The sequence below is a fragment of the Scomber scombrus genome, chromosome 7 (genome assembly GCF_963691925.1).
Source record: "Scomber scombrus chromosome 7, fScoSco1.1, whole genome shotgun sequence".
NCBI lineage: Eukaryota > Metazoa > Chordata > Actinopteri > Scombriformes > Scombridae > Scomber > Scomber scombrus.
The window spans coordinates 8,567,403-8,585,996 of record NC_084976.1 but is presented as its reverse complement, the minus strand read 5'-3'; the positions used below and the strand labels follow the sequence as shown (position 1 = coordinate 8,585,996).

Below are 18,594 nucleotides of genomic sequence, written 5' to 3'. Positions count from 1 at the left end.
AGCTGAAAAGAGGCCTGATGATAGCTCAGCCAAAGCAAATGGGTAAATGAGACGTGGACAGAGAGAGGGTTTAGTGTCAGCCTTGATGCACACGACTATCTATTTACTCTTTCAGGTTCAAATGGGCTCTCTCGTGGAGCACTGTTACGACGAAGCTTGTGGTTTCAAGGGGTTATTATAGGGCGACGCAGAAGAGCCATGGAAACTCATCATGCATTAGATATTACCATGGCAACACAGCTTAATTAAGAGTGGGATGTTGATGGTTGCAGCAAATCAATCGTGTGCAAAATATTATCTCAAACTTTTTTGCAACTGATCAATGCAGAAGCAGTTAAAAAAATAAGCTGATAACCCCAGTTTTGCTAATTTATTTTCATCTGCAAAAGAGAAAACCACTTATTTTAAAACTATATATGGTTTTCAACAGCTTTTAGTAATAACTAAGCAGAATATTATTTTCTTAATTTGCAGCGGACATGATGTTCCTGCAGTAATTTAACCTTTACATGAAAATAATAGATCGATATAAACCTAACAACAACCTGCAGGAAAAGTCATCATTTCGGCATTTGCAAAGTCATTTCCACCTCTTCACTTCTCTACTCTGCACGACCAATACATTATTCATAGATTGCTGCTTCTCAATAGAGAGATGAGTATGAAGTGGTGCCTATGGCAGTGTGATTACCACTAAACTGGGATTCATGATCCAAGTGCTCAAAGTAAGAGTAAGCAGTTGTAACCAAGAACACAGAGGCAGCTGAGAAATGAATCAAATCACTTGTGAACATAAAAAATATACCCTAGATACCCCCTTAGAGAATATAAAATATATATTATTTATATAAAGTATAAATATACCACCTGTGACAAATTTAGTATTTTTAATCTTTGTGTAAAGTTGGACTTTTCTTTTTATTATATGTTTAAGCACTTTATAAAAAGATATTTAAGACATGCATACTCTAAAGTGGTGGATAGTTCAACAAAAAGCTCAGTGAAGGTAATAACTCAGTTTGACTGAAGGAGCCTGGCAGTTTGTCTACAACAGAATCCAAAGTCCGTGTGATAAAGGACCGTTTTCACACTGATAAGGCTGAAAGAAATTCTCCAACACATGCTTCATTCTCATGTTACACCTAACAAAATAGTAACACGCACACATTTTCGAGATACTGTTATTTCTTTATATAAAAGTAGATGTTAAATCCTCAATTGTCAATCTTACCTTGCTGTCTGTGGGTGATTCCCTCTTTCCTAGATGCTGGCCCATGCTGCTGACAGAGACTGTAAAACAAAAAAGGGAATGAGTTTACACCAGGATAAAGAGTGTTAACACCATAATATGTGAAGATTACTCCTCCTTATCTAAGCAAGAATGGCTACCTCTGAGTCAGTGTGTGAAATGGGAACATCACACACAGAGATAAAAACACTGCATATTTCCATCTTTATTTTATGGCAATGACAGCATGGAGAGAAATGAAGATATTAGCAATTAAGATCAAGACTGTGATTCTTGAACATGTCCATATTTGCTATTTTATATTGCATTTAGTCTTGATTTTTGGTCATGTACGTGTAAATATCTATTGGCACAAAATTTTGTATATACATTAATGGTTCACAGACAATGAATCCTGCTGACTTTGGTGATCCTGACTATTTTCTATGGCCAGCATGAGATTTAAGGCTGCAACAAACTTTTTTTTTAAAGTTTTTTTTCAATGATCAATTTATCACTCTATTATTGCCCCTAATGCTCAAATAGTTTGGTCTATAAAGTGTCAAAAGTAAAAACATGTCAATCACTGTCAAGAAGCTGGATTCTGAGAATTTTTTCTTAAAGAATAATTCCAAAAATTATCAAAATAGTTGACAATTAATTTGAAGTTGACGATCGTGAGAGAGGTATGATGGAGTCTTTGGCTGTTGATCCAAAACAGAGGTCCTAGATTGGAGTTTTGGCCACCAAAGACAGCCTGCGACCTGTGGACAGTCTGGACCAAATGTTCAGTGTGACTGCTGCTCTGACCCAACTAGGTCTACTAACCAGCCAATTAGACAAAGACATCAATTGATATAGAATACACTGGCTTCCGTAACATTTCATAAGTACTGTTTTTGAATCAAGTTTAGGGAGAAAACACATTTGTTCTTCTTAATACATCCAGGCCACACACAAAAACAAAATGATTGAGAAAAAAGTGACAAGACTGTGTCTTTGCTGCATTTTCAAAACAGGATGAATGACGCAAGCTGATGACAAGTCTCTGCTTTCATATGCTTTTTTCAACTTACATCCTAGCTCTATGATTCACCGGACATTCATCAAACGGTCTGACAGCCAGTCAAACTGCAACCAAAGATAACAATCTGAGATTGCAATCAAGATTGTATTGCACAGTGTGACAACCCCTGCTGCTGCTTTGATACACATACAATAAGGGTAAGCAATAGGCTTAGGCGACCTTTGTTGTTACACAGTCTAAAGGCGTCTTAAGATGGTGAACATGGTAAACATTATACCATCAGCCCACAAGGTATAGACAATGTTGATATTATTCCTATTTTTTAAAAGCAAAAATGTGTTAGCCTTCCTACCTGTATGTGTTGTAGTCTTCTGTGCCTTCATTCATTCATTAGAATATTTTGTGCTGATGGTCTGTTTTGCCTCTGCTATAAAACACAACCAGCAAGTGATTAGTAAATAATTCAATAGTGTCATTATATTTGAATCTGGCGAAGTTCTACACAGCAGAGGAAGCACCTTTTTATAACACCATAACATATGTCATCTTCACAATTATTTGCAGCTCTGCCATCTGACTTAAGTGAGGCTGGTTGTGGGTTATAAATAAACCATAAAACAGTGTTTCTTCAACATACAAAGTGCCGCTAAATTACAGATTTCTGAATATCTGTGCTTCTGACAACTGTGTACGCGACACTCAAGTGCTGCTGCAATACTATATAATGACTCCAGAGAACAGGTGTTCTGCCAAGTCTCTGCAAAGCACAAACATGTGCTGAAAGGACATGTTAGTTGCTAAAAGGGAACTAGTTCTCTCCATCTAGAGATTGGGAGACATATGTGTGTGTGTGTGTGTGTGTGTGTGTGTGTGTGTGTGTGTGTGTGTGTGTGTGTGTGTGTGTGTGTGTGTGTGTGTGTGTGTGTGTGTGTGTGTGTGTGTCTCACAAAAAAATAAAACCAACCAACCAAGAATTTTAATCCCTATATGAATGCAAATAATCAAAGATTCCATCTTAAGTGAATAAAAACTGTAATTTATTAATGTGCTTGAAGGTGCAAGTGAGAAAAAGCCTGTGTTTATCAAACACAAGAGCTGAATTTTGCATGAATCAAAATCTCAGCCTGCGCCCACCACTCCAGGAAAAATCGTCTTTCCACTGAAGGACTATTTTCCTTTACTTTCAAATAATCACAGCATGCATTTTTGGCTTTTAAGAGCGTTTTCTCACTATCAAAAGACTTTCATAATTGTTCAAACCTTTCTTCATTTAATAACACTGCATGGGCACTACTTGTCTGTTGATGGTCTGCGTTGATGTGGCACAATGGCATAAAACTTTGCTGCAAAATGATCTTAATTAATGCAAGATGGAAGCCTTTTACATTCCTTAATCACAGGTAAATTAGTCCAAATGATTCAAAATATGTTAATAAAGTCTTTGAACAAATATGGTAAAAAAAAAATAAAGTACTGACATAATCATTACTGCACATTCTAGTTCACACACACAAGGCTATTAAATACATAATTTGCCTTATGAAATGGTCAAGTCAGGTTAATTAAATCTAACACAGAGCCTCCCAGGCGTCCACGGTGAATAAAGATGAACTATTGAGGGGTGTTATTACTTCCATTGTTCTCTGGACAGGGAGCACAGGATTTACCATGAGTTTTATAGTTTTATATCGCAGTGTTATATGGCTCAAAGTAAACAGCCCTGCATCCAAAGAAAAATAATTAGCAACAAAGAACACGCTAGGAGCCCGTCTTTAATAATTAGAAATTCTCTTGATGCCTCTCTAAGGGGAGAAGCGGCCATATCTGAAAAAAAGTTTGTAATGAGGGAAACTTAACAGCCCTGAGCATAAAACTGTTAACTTCAAAGCAATATTATTAGATTTTTTGGGCAACTTATTGGCAACAGAGCAACCTGTTACTGTAACATGTTACATATAATCACCATAAAACATCATAAGAGTGAACATGTTACAGTAACAAATAATTGCCTATTCAAACATCCAGCTGGCACAGAACAACATTAGCATCATTTGGAGTCTTGTTTCCAGCTACATTTCAAATGTAAGTTAAATATTTAGTCTCCTTTTAGCTCTTTGGTGTACATATTCAGCTCTTTAACAGCTAAAAGTTCCAATGTTCAGTAGCTAGTTGTTAGCTCTTTCTGTCTTTAGTTTGTTGCTGGGCAGCTAACGAACAGTGCAGCTAACAAACAGTGGCGCTAACCGACAGTGCAACCAACATTGCAGCTAACATAATGAAAAGAACAGAAAACAGAGTTAATGATAGTGCTGAGAGTGAACAAAAACAGGTAAGTTGTGGGCCATAAAACTAAAACAATAAGCTAAAGATGAGCTAAAATTTCTAAAATGCTAAAATGCTAAGAAGAGCAACCAAACTCACATTAATTTGTCAAGAATCAAATCAAGCTACCACAGTTACAGACATTAAAAAAGGTAAAAAGAACAAGTCTGGTTTAAGCACTGATTCTGGACAGTTCGTTCATCCTTTTTATGATCCTGTCAGCATAGTACAATGATAAAGGACAGACAGTGGCCTCAGGGGATGGATATCCATTTTATAAATCCAAGGAATCTCATTCAATATTTCAATGAGAAGGAATCCAATTTCTATCACAGTTTGTGAGAAAACATTTCAATAGACTTCCAATGAACTTCCATATCAACTAACCTTTCTAACATATTGTTAGTATGCCTGAATGCACACCGCTTATACTTCACTGGACCTCCATTAAACTGCAAGCCATGAGATTTGTGACACAATTTAAAAGCTACTAAAGCTAGTACTGATCCAATAAATCAGTTACCATTCATGAAAATAATTGCTTAGCTCTATAGAGAAATTTGTATTTTTTTTAACCAGCATTTGTGAACTCCAAAGAATGGGCTGAATCATATCTGAGTGTGCTTGTGGTAAAGTCAAACCAGAGAGCAAAAATATGTAGCTACAAAAATAAGCTCAATCTCCCTGCTGATTAAACCAAGGGACACAATTACATTGCCTGTGGCTGTGCAATCAGTTTAGCATAATACTGATATTCACCAAGAGCCCAAATGTTTGTTGGACGTGGAGAGACGCTATAAGGATTCTGTGTGTATGAATATGAGGGCTTAGAGCCAGTTTCGCTCTCGAATGTTACACAATCAAAGCTGCGATCCTGCAAGGACTTGCAAGAAAAGACTGTTGCATAACAGAGTGAGAGAGGCAGAAAAGGGGAGGGGGCGGTTGATACAGGCTGCAATAACAACTCAGCAGGACTACTTTTTTAACTCAGAGAATAAAAACCCACATGGTTCCCCTATAACCCAAAGCCCTGTAATTTACAAAGTGAGAAGAACATGCAGTGAGAGACTAACACTAAATTCAATTTCTCCTTCCTGAATTAACCATGTAAGTTGCTGTTAATTGCAAGAGATGTCTGAGCTCTTGAAATATTTCTGTTTACCTATTAAATAAATCATTAGGATGGAAAATCTCTTATTATAGGGTAGCTACATACAGGCAAGCACCATGAAGAATCCATTACCACTCCAACCAGAGTCTGCAGTACATGTGAGCAATTATCTTTCTGTCTGAGCTGTCCATTACCTGAGGCTATTTAAAATCCTCATCCAAATAAGCCACTAATGTTTTCACATGGCTTCAACGCGGATAAGAAATGGGTCTCGCTAGTTTGGGGGAAAAAACCCTGCATGTTGACATTTCAACAAACCTCCTACCATATGTCCTCTGTTTACTGCACATACTCAATTACTCAATTTGTTCTATTTTCTGTTACTATTTCAAGTATCATTTTTCAGAGCTAGTCACTTGAATGATGGAACAGCAATCTTTGATAAGAGATGGTCTTTTGAGAGGGGATACCCAGTGCTTTTACATTTTTGTAGAAAAGGGAAATATGTGATAGCTGCATTGTCGACCGGACAGATAGCAGAACTGAATCGAAACAGAAATCTTTATATCCAGGCTGACTGCTAGAAAAAATTTGGTTCAGGTAACAACTGATAAAAAGACAATCCTTTATTACAGTGAGAATAGACACAGTACAGCTACCTATTTCACTGACTGTAGGCTTGTGAAGATGAAAGCATATTACCTCACTGCAACATAAATCTCCCTGTCAGGATTTATGAGATTACCCAACAACAAAGCAGTAAAACTCTTGGGAACAATCAGGTATGGAAGAGCATTCAGCACAATGTGGCTTGCTTTATCAAATTGCATTAAGTATGTTTGTGCTTTCATTCTGGAGAAACAATTATGAACACAGACAAATCAATACTGTACAAATGGATCTCACACCATTAGGATTTGCTCCATCCGGGGGATACTTCCTCAAACAAAGGGTCAGCGAGCATGAAACTGACTTTTACATGACTATGATTCATGGAAAGATGGATGTGTAGAACCAAGTAAACAATGTGATGCAGTTTTTCCAACATACAGCATTGTATGCATACAGATGTATTTTCCTATACAGCATGTAAGTACATCAAAATGTTCTTACCCTATACAAGGGCAAGCATTCAATTCCAATTTTCCCACAAAGGCAAACAAGGAATCTTTTGGGACCATAACTTCATAGTGGTGAGATTCAGTGCTTTTGGGATTTGGGGATTATAGGGGGTTTGAGGTCAGTGCATCTGCTATAATGGGGGTCACCATAGTCTTCGACACACGGAAGATTAAACAGAAAAAACATTGTGGCCAGTCATTTTCTTGAATTTGTTATTATGAAATTCAAATATAGGCTACCTTCACACAGTCTCTGGTAGTTTAAACTGCTTCCTTTGAGCTCTGTATATAACAGTCACAGAGGGAAAAATCCATCATACAAGATGTTGGTCTTAAAGTTTTTGTAAGGTCCCAATGGCTCAGTACAACAGAACAAGGAAATGTAGGACATTCCTACCAGATTCCTTTCTGTGGAAGTAGAAAAAAAAGGAAAATGTCAATCTCAGCTCATCACAGATATGCTAAACTGTAAAAAAAATAAATAAATAAAAAAAAAAAAAATAAAAAAAAAAATAATAATAATAATAATAAAAAAATAATAATAAAAAGAGTGGATTTTTTTTTTCTTTATGGTAATCACTTGACTTTGTATAATTTAGTGATAAATTGTGCTAATCTGACCTGAAGTACTGCCAGTTCATGAAAACTTAAACCTATAATGAATGTTACAAAACAATTGGCAAATTGATTGAGAAGTTGTTTGTATTTCCCTGTTAGAAAGTCAAAGAATCAGACTATGTACATCAATGATCAGATCTGCAAATAAAGGCCTTAGGAACACTGTGTTTAGAAACGTCATTTTTCTTTAAAATTCTACTGCCTGCAGCTAATAGTGGGAGGAAGTTGTTGAATAAATTCAGCTTTTTAAATCAGTTAACTTGTGGATTCTGAATATATTAAAGATCAGTTCTACAGCCTTAGTAAGCTAAAAGCTAAAAGTTCCAATGTTCAGTAGCTAGTTGTTAGCTCTTTCTGTCTGTAGTTAGGTGCTGGGCAGCTAACGAACAGTGCAGCTAACAAAAAGTGGCGCTAACCGACAGTGCAACCAACATTGCAGCTAACGTAATGAAAAGAACTGAAAACAGAGTTAATGATAGTGCTGAGAGTGAACAAAAACAGGTAAGTTGTGGGCCATAAAACTAAAACAATAAGCTAAAGATGACCTAAAATTTCTAAAATGCTAAGAAGAGCTGAAGAGAACTTCAAAGTGATAATTCCTTAGTTGGCTTAAATTCGCCACAAGTTTTTGCTTAGTTCCTCATTGCTCCAACAATTGCTTCTTTAAAATTCTACTGCCTGCAGCTAATAGTGGGAGGAAGTTGTTGAATAAATTCAGCTTTTTAAATCAGTTAACTTGTGGATTCTGAATATATTAAAGATCAGTTCCACAGCCTTGGTATAGTTCCTGATCAATCATTCCAAAAAGAAATGATTTTGGATTTAACAGACTCAACTGACTGAAGAAAAGTAGACTTTCCTCAAACATTTTTAACCAGACCATAACTGAACTCTTTGGACTAAATTTCCAGAGGACAACTGTTTCTTTGTGTTGATTGACCTTATTAATAAAACGTCTGCAAAAAATGTTGACACAGACACATATAAATTTGTTGTTTTATGCCAGCAATTATTTCTTGACATTCACCAAGAAGTAATTACCGCTGACAATGCAGTGACTTCCCGTGTTTCCAGGCAACCAGCTGACATGCTGAACAGAAGTCATTGGCAAATGGGTTCGCCATGAAAAAGTTACGACACGTACTCTAAATCTTCAAATTGTCATTTTTATCATTATTGTTTGTATGTAGATTTTTTTTTAAAAACTTTTCGAACTTTAAAGAGCTTTCTCCGCTTGCTTCCAGTTAGTATGCTAAAATATGCTAATCCCAATTCCAGCTCCAAATAACTCCATCTTCTCATGTAACTCTTGGCAAAATAGCTAAAAAGTCAATATCGCCCATATCTTTAAACACTGCCTATGTGATGCAGCACAGTAGACCAATTTCAACATTGTTTATTACTAACATTAGTTTATAGCATGTATCAATTATAGAAGCTTACCAGTAATAATGCAACTAAACAGCACTGTTGCAAAAACGGCAAAATTTGAGATTAGAGCTGCAATTGGTTGTCAAATATTACATGAGCTGCCAACTATTTTGATAATCGATGAATCGTTTGGAATATTTTTTAAGAAAAAAAAAATGCTTCTCAAATGTGAATATTTTCTAGTTTCTTTTGTATTTTAAAGTAACATATTTGGGTTGTAGACCCTTGGTCGGGACAAACAAGACACTGATTTTAGGCTTTGAAAAACAGTGATCGACATATTTCACAAATCAAGAAAAGAAAACACGATTTATGATCACTTAATTAATAAATATATCACCAAAATGAGAGAAGCTTTCCACTGAACTAGGAATGATGCGTATTATCAGTTGGACTGGTGCAGTGGACAGCTTGTGCCCGCCCCACTGCAGCTGTTGTGCTTACATTCAGTACTCATGCTATGTATCTGTGGCTTGTCTCGCACTCTCCACTCAATCGTTGTGCAGACAAACAGATAATAGCGCTCTTCTCTGCTCTACAGTGCAAACAAAAGGTATAAAACCATTCTGTGCAGCCATCTCTACATCCTCCATTACTCTGTTTATATGTTATCATTTCCATAGTGAGCCCACAAACACCACACATACAAGACAAAGCTAAAATATAATGACAATAACACCTCCTCCAACAGTCCAATCCCATCAACCCACACAACAACATCTAAGACAACAACAACCATTAATAATTACAAATGTCCAGTCAATACCCCAACGAAAACAGATGCTGGTCCCACACAAAGCAATAAGTCATCCTAATGCAAAAAGCTACCAAAAAAAAGAGTAATAATTACGTAGTAGCCCCAAAAGGATACAACACCATACTACAATAGAAGGGAAAGAGTACTGAAATACAGAAAAAGTTCATATTTTCTATTAATCAATTGTGCTTCTTTCATATATAATTAAGAATCTGATACATATGAAGGAAAATTTGATAGGCATTTTTGTTGAAACTTTCAACAAAAATTTCCCTTTACTGCTACTCAGGATTCAGGACTGCAGACAGCCTCTCTAGGGGAAGAAGCCTAAGTATTTCATTGCACCACATATTCACTGTAGGGGGCTCAGACTCATTCCATTTTAATCAGTATACATTTCCTTGCAAGTAACAAAAGTTTACCCAAAAGTTTAAATGCTGTTTTATTTAGGTCTAATGGCCCTATTAGCATTGAAAAGAAGAAGAAGGAAGCATGAATTAGCTTGTTTTGACTGACAACACACACACACACGCGCAAACCTATGAAACCTATGACTGTTTTAACTTACATGACAGGCGTTTAACCCAGAACTCGATTGAAAAGTGGCCATTTATGAACCCATTGAGAATATTTGCTTTCTAACAGCATAATCAGCATGTGACAGCATGTCTTTCTATAGACAACCAGTGGCTTACTTATCTATTCAACAATAACCACTGTAGCATATTTAATGTGATAAGGGGCCTCCATGCCATAACTCTGCAAAACATGCTGACAAGCCCATTTCTCAGTCTACCACTAAAGCTGTAAGTGGCTGGAACACACGTGTGTCTGTCTGCTGTTGCCTGGTGCCTTTGTTTCGCTTCAAGTTTGTCCTTGTGCACATGAGACAACAGCTCCTTTTAACCCTCCAGCTCAGTGACTGCACTGTGTTACGCTCTACTGTGAGAGTCAATTACGTAATAAATATGGAGCATGTGTGTGTGTGTGAGAGTGTGTGGATAAGGGGGTGGGGTGTGGAGCAAGAGTAATGATTTGAGAAATAGCAAGAGTAATAGAGTTATACACCGTCTATCTGCCAGTGAAAGTGCTACTGAAAGTACTCTTGACAAGAGATTTGAGGTCAGAGGTCAACATCTGTCCCTGGGGGAGGGCATCTGCTTGTACAGTGATGATTGCACACTGCAGGAAGCCGGACATCCAGCCTGGCCGGTTTTGGTCTTCTCAAAACAAGATTATGTCACGTCTGAACAAGACCAATGGCCAAATTTACTACAAAAATGGCACTGCACAAATGTGCGCTGCAATCATTGCAGTCTGTAGTCATCTCCTGGACTGTGCCTGGTACTGACTTCCAAAACACATTCTAAGAGTAATGGAGAGCTTGAACCAGTGGTGGGATTTCCATGAGATCACTAAGCTTAGAAAAGATTGATTACGAAACACTCGCTATAATTGTGGCTGTACTCTGAGACTGTCACTATTACTGTTAGTATTATATTATATTATTATAATTGGGACATTTATTTCCTAGGCTGTGAACACACACTTGCAGGGAAATGACACCTTTTTTTTTTTTTTTTTAAATGATTATATTATAATCTTAGGCATGAATCTAATTATTAATACATTGGGAGGTTAAATGGGTAACAAAAAGGAGATGAAGCGATATAATAAGAATCAAAGACACAAAAAATAAAGACAAACCACCTCAACCAGTGGAGAGAGAGAGCAGCAGCAGCTCAGCAGGAGAATACTAAGGTAAATGCAGTCAAACACACACTTAAAGATCTTAACAATAGACAGAAACACTTAGTTGCAGCTTGTAGCGATAAAGGTCTGTAACATTACAGTATGTTTATTTTCATGTACTACCCACCTCCTTAAGGATCCAATCTGCACTCTCTACAGTAACAAACTGTGTGTGACTTCAGTAAATCCAGTATAATACAAAAATGAACCTCTGTTAACATGCCTCCTATTATTTGCGCAATGCGGCTTTATAAATACATACACAGTGAGGAAAGAGATGCACCCTTACAACACACAGACCTGACAGCTAAACTTCAGCATGGTGTGTCTGTTGAATGAATACACTGCATGTGTTTGAGGCAAAATGCATCAAATCTGTCTGAAAAACAGGCAGTTATTATGCTAAGCTAAGCTAACTACAATATCTGCTGGCTGTAGCGTCATATTTAATAGACAGATATGAGTGTGTTATGGATCTTCTTGTGTAACTCTCAGCAGGAAATCATTAAAGCATATTTCCAAGAATGTGAAACTATTCCTCAAAGAATGTTTTTGGACCCAACTTTCAATGGATTCATTCCTGCTGCTTTTGGCAGATCACTCAACCAAAAGAATTTTTATGGTGAATAGCACCGTTAATAAACATTAAAACATTACCATTTAGCAAAACGTTAACTCATGGATAAATCCCCGCATTTACATTCATCATCACTGCCATTATTACATCATCATTTTTATGCCCATGACCATCCCTAGGCTGGATGACAATGCCAGTTTAGTCTGGCCTCAACACTGTGAATAAGTGAGAACAGCTGTATGTGAGAGATGAGTAGTCAGTGAGCAGAGTTTTGTCAGCTCAGTGACCAGTCAGCCGTGGTCAGTCTGGCCAGCAGTACAGCACAGCAGCTCCAACACCGAGTGAAGCAGGGTTTGCCTGTGGGTTTTAGCTGCTGGTATGAAACATCAGGGCTGCAGCTTTCTGAGCTTCCTGTTGTCTTAAGATGAGATAACTGATGTCAAAGATCAGTGACATAACCAGATGACTGGTCCTTTTCTTGGATTGAATATCAGACGACAAGTATGACACTCTCCATCTCTTTTTTGGTCATTATCTGATGTTTTAAGAGGATAAGATGGGGTGGTGGTGGGGGGTTGTGTAAATGCAGTGTGAGGCTGTTATTGTGCAAAGTTTCTTAGAGGACTGCTTCCTTTTTGATAGACCACATATGGCTCTGAGGGAATGGTAGTCTTCAGCAGAAAAAAAGCAATACTCCCGTGGGTCTAATGCTGTGTATAGCTAATGCTTGGTTAATTCAAACATGTATCTGGGTTTTCTCTCTTTGCATGGGCACCTCCCGTCACTCCCTGGGGTGTCTTAGTAATACAGCCTTAGGCATGAAGAATAAGCTCAATGCTGTTCAATGGAGATACACAACCGCTGCCACCTGGGGGTTTACTATCTAATAAGCCGAGCTACAACCTCTCAAATCGGGTCTGGAGGCAACATATGCAACCGTTACCATCTGCTGTGATCGCTATGAGGATCTGACACATCACATGCGCTGACGCCACCGCTGATAACAGCATAGCACCCAGAGCTGAGTGGCAGCACCACACCTTGGGCAAAAACTAACAAAACTACAGCGCCGTTGCACAGGGGGTGTTCAAACAGCAGGTAATGTGACTCAACCTGTCTGCCAAGAACAGGCGCAAACAAGAGGGGAAGTGAGAGAGGAGAGGAAGTTAGTGACTCTATAAGGACGGAAGTTAACTAACCTCAATGTATCACCTGCAAAACACAGTGACGGTGTGTGGGTGTATGTAGTGCAAGTGCAGTAGGGTTAGGGTTAGAATTTAAAGAACAGGATGAAGAACTTAACATAGTTTGGAAAATGCTAACAGAGCAGCAAATGTTTCAATTAACAGGGCAAATTACACTCGAGGCCTGCTAGTATAAGCGTGCATAAAAACAAAGGAATGCCATGTGACGGCTGAGCAAACATCTTGGCATTTTCTCTCCTGGCTAACCTGAGGCAATTCCTACAGTATGAAATGCAAAGGAATGCATTCCTGCAGCCTTCCCAGTCAAGGTAGTTACAGACAAACAGAGCCTTCTCCTGAAACTATGTGAGGGTTAAACTACAACTGCTGGCATCTTGCTTTGCATTTCAAGACATTTTACAATACAAAACATCTAGATAGAAATTCCACAAAATCCATTAACTGATACCAAAGCAATTTCTATCACAGCAGCACCGATGTGTTTCAAAAACAAAATCCTGTTATCTCACAATTGTGTGAGAGTGACAGTAAGATATTCAGGTTTCATGATGCAATTGATATGACAATTTGAAAATAAGATCCATCAGCATTTCAACTAACATGATTTGCTTCATATTTTGTCTTCATCAACTAAAGGAAGGTGGAAAAAGGTGAGGATTAAACCTAGTTGTAGTTTGTATAAAAAAAAAAGAAAAAGCCAAAGGTTTCCTCACTGAATGTTCCCTGGCTAGAGGACATTCTGGGCTGCAGGCTTTAATAAATCAGAGCAGATCAGACATAAGCGGCCACTCATGTGTGAGTACTTTATTTATAGACTCTGCATAGGAGCGCCAGTAAGTGAGTATGTCACAGTCATTACTGACAGACTTACATAGCCTAAAGGTGGGGGTCTTTTGCTGCTGTTACTTCTTGGCGATTCTTCCCATCACAGTGATGTGATAAACAGCTGATATGTTCAGTTAGGCCAGTAGAGCCTCTATGTTTTCTGTCACAGACCTTCACTGTTTTCATGTTAACTTGAGTAACAAGTGGAGCTTGCTGCTGACCAGGCCTTGCTTAATGCAGGGTGATGTAAGATTTAATTTCCTTCAGGGTTTACAATGTACGAATCCACCCACTGTTCAAGATTTTTTTAAATGGTAGATTTAGATAAAAGATTGTGAGAAATCACATCTTACAGTGACTCTCTACAGCTCAATGTAATGCCAGGAACAACACACACCGACTGTACTGAGTTTTAGGAGACTGTTTCAAGAAAGAGTGTGAACAGTAAACACTTGTTTTACTGCTGACCAATTATATAAAAATAACAGTGACATCAATGATGACTATGTGTCTCTAATGCCAGTACAAATTTGTTTGCGAGGTGAATTTCAAGTGCATTAAACATTTACATGTCACTTGGCAACAGATTTGCATCTGTGTAATTTATGTGGTCAAAGTTAAGTGTTTATTGTAAGTGACAAAAGCATGCAAATTAACTAAATGGACTGGAATACTTAATACATTCTGATAAACAAAATTTAACCAAAGCATTTCCAAACAAAGCATATTGCTTTGCAGTGTCTGCACAAATCCCCATTAGAAATCATTCAATTTAAAGGCAACACACCTTAGTACATAAATATATGTCTTATGTAACGTGATTTATGAGCTTAAACGGATCGTTAGGACCTTCTGACAAATTCGGCATACATTCAGTCCACCTACCAACACACATGTAATTTACTTTAAACTAAATGACTGGTTCCTCCAGTAATCCTTCACTCTGCTTCAACCAAAACACACTGGGGTTTCTGGCAGGAAACCCCAGTGTGACCAACTATAAATGTCTGTTTTTTTCTGAATTAAAGTTCTGTTTTGTGTATTTTATCATGCCGAATTAAAGACAACTATCTAATGTTTAATTACAGCTCCTAAGTCTCGTCCTGCACTTCGACTTATATCAGTACTAAGCAAAGAAGTGTTAAATTACAAAATACGTCAGCTGTCTTTGGTTCAACAAGAGAAAAGGAAGCAGGGAGGGAAGTGGTGGTTGTTATAGTAGTAGTAGTGGTGGGGATGGGATGGGAAGGGGGGGGGCACTGTCAAAGCACATGACAAATTAGTGACAGTGGTGGCCGTGATTCTTATTAAACAATACTGAAGTTACTACGTATGTTTACACTGAGTTTAGTAGACTCGGATGAGCGCGAAAATGACATACCGAGCATATTTCTCTGCAGGTTTCGAAACGGCTGTCACGCATTGTAAACAAGTCGACGTGGATAACATTGTTTACTATCGTTACACCACGTACCGCAGTAGAAAAAAACACTAGTAACATAAAAAACCACCGCATGTGAGTGATTGTCTTTACATTGGCTTCCTCGCCTTGTGTTTGTTTTATGTCAATTTCACCAGTTTCGGCTGCTTAACATACCCTTCTCCGGTTAGGCTGTGTCAAATGCATCCACAGCTGAGCCTTGTACTGGATGTAACCAACTGTCAGTCTTCTCTCAGCAGTGGTCGACGGTGGTCGTCAGCAACATCAACAATAACGCCTTTTTTCCCCTTTATGGTTCGCCGCTGTTGTAATCAAAAGTGTCTCCGTACGAGAAAAAAAAAGAAAACGGAAAAAAACGTCTCGGTGCTTCCTGATTTAGGTACAGTGGTGATGATGGTGTTTGTAAGGGGTGGGGCGGAATGCAGCTTTAGTCCGCCAAGAAATGTGAGCTAAAAAAGCACGTTGGAGCACGTCTATGCATGATTAGTATGTCGTGCTTCATTGTGGGGGGGGGGGGGGGGCGGTTAAATTCACGCGTGACAATTGTGACATATGATTTAGGAAAAAGGAAGGATCTGCTGTAGACAAATGACTCTATGTCAACTGCAGGATTTTCTCACTCTGAGAAAAGAAGCTGAAGTCCAATCTCATTGTCACGACCACATCAGATAGCTGTGTTAGGCCTATATAAGTACACCTATTTATGCCTTGCTCAAGAGGGCAAACAATGGTTATTGGGAGAGGGGGTTGACTTATTGATTTATCAACCTGGTCTCATCTGTGTAGGCTACAAATATTCCAATTTTACATTTTAAAATTGCATGCAGCGCCTACACCAAAGTCTATTTTTGTGTGTGTGTGTAAGTGATACGCCATTTTAACACTGCATTTTTAACCATTTTGCGTGACATTTAACATTGTTGGTTAGGTTTAGGTGCAAAAAACATTTGGTTAGGGGTTCGGGAGAGATCATAGTTTGGATTAGGGTTAGGTAACAATTAACAGTAAAAGTACTGCTGCTTTTGCAACTTTATTCAGCCGGCCTCCTAATAAGCCAGAAGACTTAGAAAGTTGCATTATATTGACATCACTTCTCTGGGTTGCACTGGTGTATAATAATTTTTAAGCAATTTTGATGCATTCCACCACTACACCTGCTATAACTCACAGTTTAAAACCTTAAGAGCTACGAGCAATCAAAAGGGGTTAACAGCAGGTTTCAAACTCCACTCCTACCAACAGCTTCTTGTAGACTCAAAAATATTCTCATCGATTCTCATCGATTCTCACCAATATGAAATGTATAGACTTCAGTTGAAAGTCTTTCTGTTGCTGTCTTCAAAATGACATCTACTGGAATCAATAATGTCTGGTCAGAAAATGTTAAACCTACCGTAACTTTTGCATCAATGAAACAAGTTGTGTGTGTTTGTATCAGCCCTGGAGTTAGTTGATATAAAATTGAACTATATGACAAGTTAGAATATATCGGCCACTGATAATATCAGCAAATATTTCACACAAGTGCTCTAAATCGGAATTCAATTTGTAAATTAAGAGTTAGCTCGGTCAACAGAGAATTAAAGATTGGATCAAAGGTTCTCAGATTACAGCTTGCTTTTGTAGTGTTATATTTTTACTTACACTTCAAATAAATATCCCATGGGTCTTTTTTTTTCTACCTTTTTGTCTTTTCCAGTATTTTCCCAGAGAATAGAAAAGTGCCTCCCAGTGAAATTAACATGAATGATTTCCACACTTTCTTGAAATCTCATAAGAAGCTTTCTCACTGTCTCTGTGAGTCATGGAATCAAACTTGATGATTGCTGTTTTCTGATGGAAGAAAATACTCACTTCTGTCTGTTATCTGACTTTCATCCACTCCCTCTAGAAATAAAGCACCAAAGAAAAATTGCAAAAAGCTTCTGTGTCTTTGAAAGTGAAGTCTGACTAAGAGCAGACCGTAGAGAGATGACCTCAGTTCCCCTACAGAAACAAAATGATTTATATAATAACCTAATGGAGATCCCTGTTGACTCAAATCTGTCAACATGGCATGACAAAGCCTGTTAATTTATATGCTTTAACTAAACCCAAACAAGGATATTATCTTATTGGTACTAAAAATACCTCGTTTTGAATGCAGGAAATTGCAGCCATTGGAGAAACATTGCATTAGAATGTGTTCTGCCATACACAGACGGGGTTGTACCAAAGACACTTCAATATTATCCTGCTTTACTCTCCTCAAATGTGTTCACTGATTTTTTTTTTTAAATTATGTATTCAGTTTGTTTAACTGGCTTTCCTCCAGTCTTGGAGTACAAATATAATTATTTTAATCACAGACAAGGACCTGTTTCATCTGCTCTCTGACAGAAAGCTAGTTTCCTAAAGAAAATATGAGACAATCTTTCAAACTGGAGACATAAATATAAAAAAATAAGAGGAACAGAAAATTAGCTATTTATCATCAAGAGAGCATCAACATCAGGAAAATCCTAAATGAGTCTACAGCCACATTAGTAGCACTGTGAGTGTGTCGTTTAGCACACAGTTGAAAGTTAACCTCAGCAACTTAACATGCTCACAATTACAATTCTAACATGCTAATAGTTTATAAAAAATAACATTAAATTAGCAGACAGTGCAATCGAGACTCAGGGGAATCTCAGTAATTTTGCAGTTGTTTGGTCATAAAAAGCATTGGACGAACTAAAAGTTTGACTACATGCTCTAGCTAGATGAAAAGTTAATACATTCATCCTGTGAGGGAAGTGCTATGTCAAATGATAAGAAAGAAAAAAGACAGCTTTAGTGTCTGTTTAGCTCCTGTGATATAGGAGTCATACGGGGTAACACATGACAATTAATCAAGCTATAACAATCCTGCTTAAAGATGATCAAATATGATGTTGTAACTGGATGATGCAGCTGTGACCAGAGAAATCAAAACGCTTATGATAATGCATCTGGCAGGACCTGGTCCAACTCATCCTGACTCAGAGCTCCGGACAGCTCTTGCAACTGAAGAGGTTGGGGCTTTGTGGGAGGTGGAGGGGTAGAGGGGGTGCTGGCAGAATCAACAATCTGATTGCTTAGCAGAGATCAGCCCAAGGCAGAGAAAATGACTCAACATCGTCAGTCATATAATAATAACCCATTAGCTTAGAGCCTGG

General features: G+C 37.9%; 1 protein-coding gene across 2 annotated transcripts in view; it reads right to left on the bottom strand.

Moving 5' to 3' along the window:
* LOC133983709 (myelin basic protein-like) overlaps positions 1–15,799 on the bottom strand; it is a 45,810-nt gene extending 30,011 nt beyond the window's left edge. The window contains exons 1-3 of one of the 2 annotated variants that reach the window (XM_062422879.1): positions 15,572–15,799; positions 2,608–2,682; positions 1,232–1,290 (exon numbers count right to left, since the gene is read on the bottom strand). In XM_062422879.1, coding sequence (XP_062278863.1) covers positions 1,232–1,290; positions 2,608–2,638 — 90 coding nt within the window. In that variant the 5' untranslated portion in view covers positions 2,639–2,682; positions 15,572–15,799. The remainder of the gene's footprint in view (positions 1–1,231; positions 1,291–2,607; positions 2,683–15,571) is intronic. The other variant, XM_062422880.1, reaches the window with a different exon arrangement.
* Between the last annotated feature and the right edge of the window lie 2,795 nt (positions 15,800–18,594).